Here is a 3,947-nt window from a genome sequence, read left to right as displayed (position 1 = left end):
GTCCTTGGGTTAAGAATATGAAAAATAGCTCCTTAACCTCTGTTTACCTGGTTGCATTTACTTTTGGGGTATTCCAGGAGGTAGCTGGTCTCTCAGAAGTGTTGCGAACATTTTAAGAGCCTGCTGCCATTTAGCCTTGCTTGTTGCCGACGTCAGGAGGAAGAGCAGAAAAAGTCATGAAGCAGTGCCATGCCACAGGCAGCGTGCCGTTTGCCTGTCACCCGTGTTCTGCCAGCTTGGTGCAGGCAGGGATTGTGGAGGCATTGCCTGGGTGTCCTCATCTCTCCTCTGCAATCCTGCAGGCTGTCCTATGAGAAGGCTTTACAAACAGAGCAGGTAGTTTATATTGTGCTTAAAACACCCAACCCTCTAACCGAGGAATTTCAAGATCATTGAGCTGCAGGAGATGGGAAGGCTTGTGTGAGGAGCATCATCTCTGCTCTGGCTGCAGGTCAGTTCAGGATTGCTCCGAGACTGTTGTCTCTTAAGCCAGTGGAGGTACCTGGAGCGATGAAGATGTGTTCCCTTGGTGTGGAAGAAGCAAAACGGTTTGCTTCCTCCTCATCCCTTCATCCTACTGTTCCCTAGTGGTGGTGTAAGCTGTTGTGGCACTGCTTTATTTAACTTTCTCTCTCAATCTTGCTGTGGGGCTGAGGTATGTTTTCAGGCATGTCCATGCAGCTGTTCCTGTTCTGCAGGAGGCTGTAGGGCTTCTGGGCCAGCGGCTGAAATGCTTTTCTTGTCTCTAGTGAAGGGGAGGTGGATTTAGATCAGATGAGGATCTGGCCAGACACCTGAGTAAACTTTCATTTGGTTTTGTAGCAAAACTCACTCCCGCTGGCTGTAAGTTAGCTGAGGGGTCCCCTCTGAAATAGAAAGGAGAGATCTTGATCCTCTCTCCACATGTGTACAGATTTTTTTTTTTTAATTATTATTAGTTTTTGGCAATTCTCTTGATTTACCCGCATGCAACAAATCAAAATTTGGCCTCTAGCACTGGAATTGTCCTGACACCGTGGGCAGACTCTGGCTGGCAGGCTCTCCCAAATGAAGGTGGAAGTAGGGATGCCATCACCTCTGATGCCCGTGCAGGAAACGGGCACCCTGCATATTGATGTGCGTGCTCAGGCACCAAAGGCAACCCTGTTCACATGCAGTCTGTGGATCCTGTTGCAGGGCATCTCTCGCTGCAGAAAATTCCTGGCTCCTGGAGTAAGCCTTTCACGAAAGGCAAACAACTTTGAATAATGAGGAATTGCACTGGTGAGCAACTTTCCCCAGTACCAAACAGCTCTGGCAGCTTATCCTGTGCAGGGACTTCAGAGTACAACATGCTGAGGAGCTTCAGCCCAACTGTTGCCCCTGCAACTCCTCTTAGCCCACTGAGGAGCATAACACTGGGCTTTAATGTACCCAAGTGCCGGCTGGCATCTCCAGCCCCAGGTATCCAAACCATGGGGCCTGTCAGTCCATCCACCCCATGATACTCTCGCTCGCACGCACGCACTCACGTGCTGCGGCAATGGTTTAATAGCAGCCCCACCCCGCACAGTCAGGAGAAGGACTTGCTGCGTAAGCAAAAGCTGGGAAATCTCTCCACCGTGCACAGCGCTCTGCGAGCACTCCGCTCGCGTTTTGTGAGAGCTTTTTTTGTGTTTATCTGGAATCACCGGTGCCAAAAGAAGCTAGAGAGGAACAGCGGTTTGCTCCTTTGATGTTTTCTCCTCCTGCGTTTGGAGGTGGCTGCACTCCTGGCTGTAGGGCTCGTCAGGGCACCGGGGCGTATCGTGCCGTGGTACCGCTAACACTTTCTCTCTTGGCAGGACTCAGAGTCGCTGGACAATTGCATTCAGAGTACGTTATCAGCACTCTACCCTCCGTTTGAGGCTACCGCAGCCACTGTTCTGTGCCAAGTTTTTGATGTGGTGGAGAAGACGTACCGTGGGGATGGACTGCGCTACGGCTCGTCAGGGCACCGGGGCGTATCGTGCCGTGGTACCGCTAACACTTTCTCTCTTGGCAGGACTCAGAGTCGCTGGACAATTGCATTCAGAGTACGTTATCAGCACTCTACCCTCCGTTTGAGGCTACCGCAGCCACTGTTCTGTGCCAAGTTTTTGATGTGGTGGAGAAGACGTACCGTGGGGATGGACTGCGCTACCTCATAGACTTCCTGATTCCAGCCAAGCACATCCTCAGCAGGATGCCTGTGTGAGTACATCATGCTCTCTAAGGCCTGTGAAGGCTTTCTTGGAGAGCTTTCTTTCTGCTCCTGTATGTAAAACGGCTGGTAAAAAGTGTTTGCGTGTATATGGCAGCCTAGGTGGGAGGGCAGGCAGACAATTAGGAAACAATTGAGAAATTGTTACTGACGCTTAACCGTGCAGCGATCAGATGTGGAGTGGTGCCCTCTTCTTCCATAACGAACACCGAACAGAAGGCTGAAGGGATTCAGAGGAAGAGGTTTAGCGAGGCGTTTGCTGGATGTGGCTGGCTCAGGTGGCTTCTAACCCCAGCCGTTCCCTGGCCCTGTGGATGAAGCTGTTGGGCTCCTGCTGCTGGCAGGAGGATGTGCAGGGCGAAATGCTGCCAGTCGGTGTTTTTCCCAGAACTCTGGCTCCCCTTTGATGGTTGCTGGATCGGTCACAAGGCTCAGTAGCCCCAAGGAGTCACGTTACATTTACTGCCAGAACGAGTCCAAGATTAACGTGATTTACTGTTGGGAGTCTAAAATGTTAGAAACGATGAGTCAAATGCCTCCATCACAAACTTGGCTCAAAGTCTGCAAGATGAAAAAAAAAAAAAAACCACAATCAACCCCAACAACCTAAAATGAGGGTTTGTTTGAGCCTTTTTGTCTCTGAACCTAGAGGGTGTGTGTGGCCAGGCTTTCGGTAGAAGCCCTGATGGAGGAGAGCAAGGGACTTCTGGGAGGAGGAAAAATAATAAATAGAAGCTGAAATAGTCAGTTACTCATTTGCCTCAAGGAGGTGAAATGCTGTGAGGAAACACCCATCACATATGGTGGATCCACGTAACAACCCCTGGGAGCTGGTCACCTTGCACGTGTTTTGGTGCAGCGTTTGTCCTGCTGTGTTGTCACCAGCCTCCAGCTTGGTGCCAGCCATGTGCTTGTGAGCCCAGGAAGATCCGAGGTTGCGCATAAGGATTTTGGGGAGCTGCTGTCTCTCACCCCGAACACTTGAATAGGAATTATTCCATTGGTATATCTAGCTGCAGTTTCTAATTCGATGGTGCATAGCGTGTTTTTCCCCTTTAGAGAAACAAAAGGCTTTTAGTTTGCATGAACTTGTAATTATTGCAAGATGTTTCATGGCTTTCCCCAAACCACCTCCCTCACCGAAGGAGGCAAGGTAGTAATTTCCTCTCCCTCCCTGAGATCTCGGCAGCTTCCAAGTGCCCAGCGGTGCCCTGGGCAGGTGAGGTGGTGGAGTGGAGGGAAGGAAAGCAGCCTGGCTTGTGAGCAGAGCCCGCTGCTCGGCACAGCCCTCTGCCCCCCATGGCTCACAGGGAGCTGGGCCCACGGTGCTGTTCTCCTCAAGGGGAGGTGTTTGGGGCAGTGACGGGGCAACCTGCAGGAAGGGTGCCAGCGAGGGGGTATGCTGGGCAGTGAGGGGGGCTGTCCCTCCCTGGGCGGCCAGGCAGGGGCTGGTGAGGCCATGTGCCCCCCACAGCCCATGGCTGCCTTTAGGGCCAAAGCCCCTGTGGGACAGAGGTGTGGTGGCAGGGAGGGCCTTGTGCTGCCCAGCAGCCAATGGGAGGACAGCTGAGGCTGTGGCAACCAATAGGAGCATGGGGCTGCCTTGATGGGCAGGGGCTGTCAGAACAGGAGGTGCTGAGGTGGGAGGGCGGTAGGCACTGGGGGAGAGGTGGGAGGGCGGTGGGTGCTAGGGATGTCTGAGGAAGGAGGGGGGGGGGGGGGGGGG

General features: G+C 52.8%; 1 protein-coding gene across 1 annotated transcript in view; it reads left to right on the top strand.

Moving 5' to 3' along the window:
- Nucleotides 1–1,823: 1,823 nt before the first annotated feature.
- LOC104164833 (pleckstrin homology domain-containing family G member 4B-like) overlaps nucleotides 1,824–3,947 on the top strand; it is a gene marked incomplete at both ends in the record, with an annotated part of 72,281 nt that continues 70,157 nt past the window's right edge. Inside the window, 2 exons of the mRNA XM_009704287.1 lie at nucleotides 1,824–1,854; nucleotides 2,024–2,211. Coding sequence (XP_009702589.1) covers nucleotides 1,824–1,854; nucleotides 2,024–2,211 — 219 coding nt within the window. The remainder of the gene's footprint in view (nucleotides 1,855–2,023; nucleotides 2,212–3,947) is intronic.

Source organism: Cariama cristata, unplaced genomic scaffold (genome assembly GCF_000690535.1).
Source record: "Cariama cristata isolate BGI_N322 unplaced genomic scaffold, ASM69053v1 scaffold6467, whole genome shotgun sequence".
NCBI lineage: Eukaryota > Metazoa > Chordata > Aves > Cariamiformes > Cariamidae > Cariama > Cariama cristata.
Note: the sequence above shows the minus strand (reverse complement) of the source record. Positions and strands in the feature narration are given on the sequence as shown.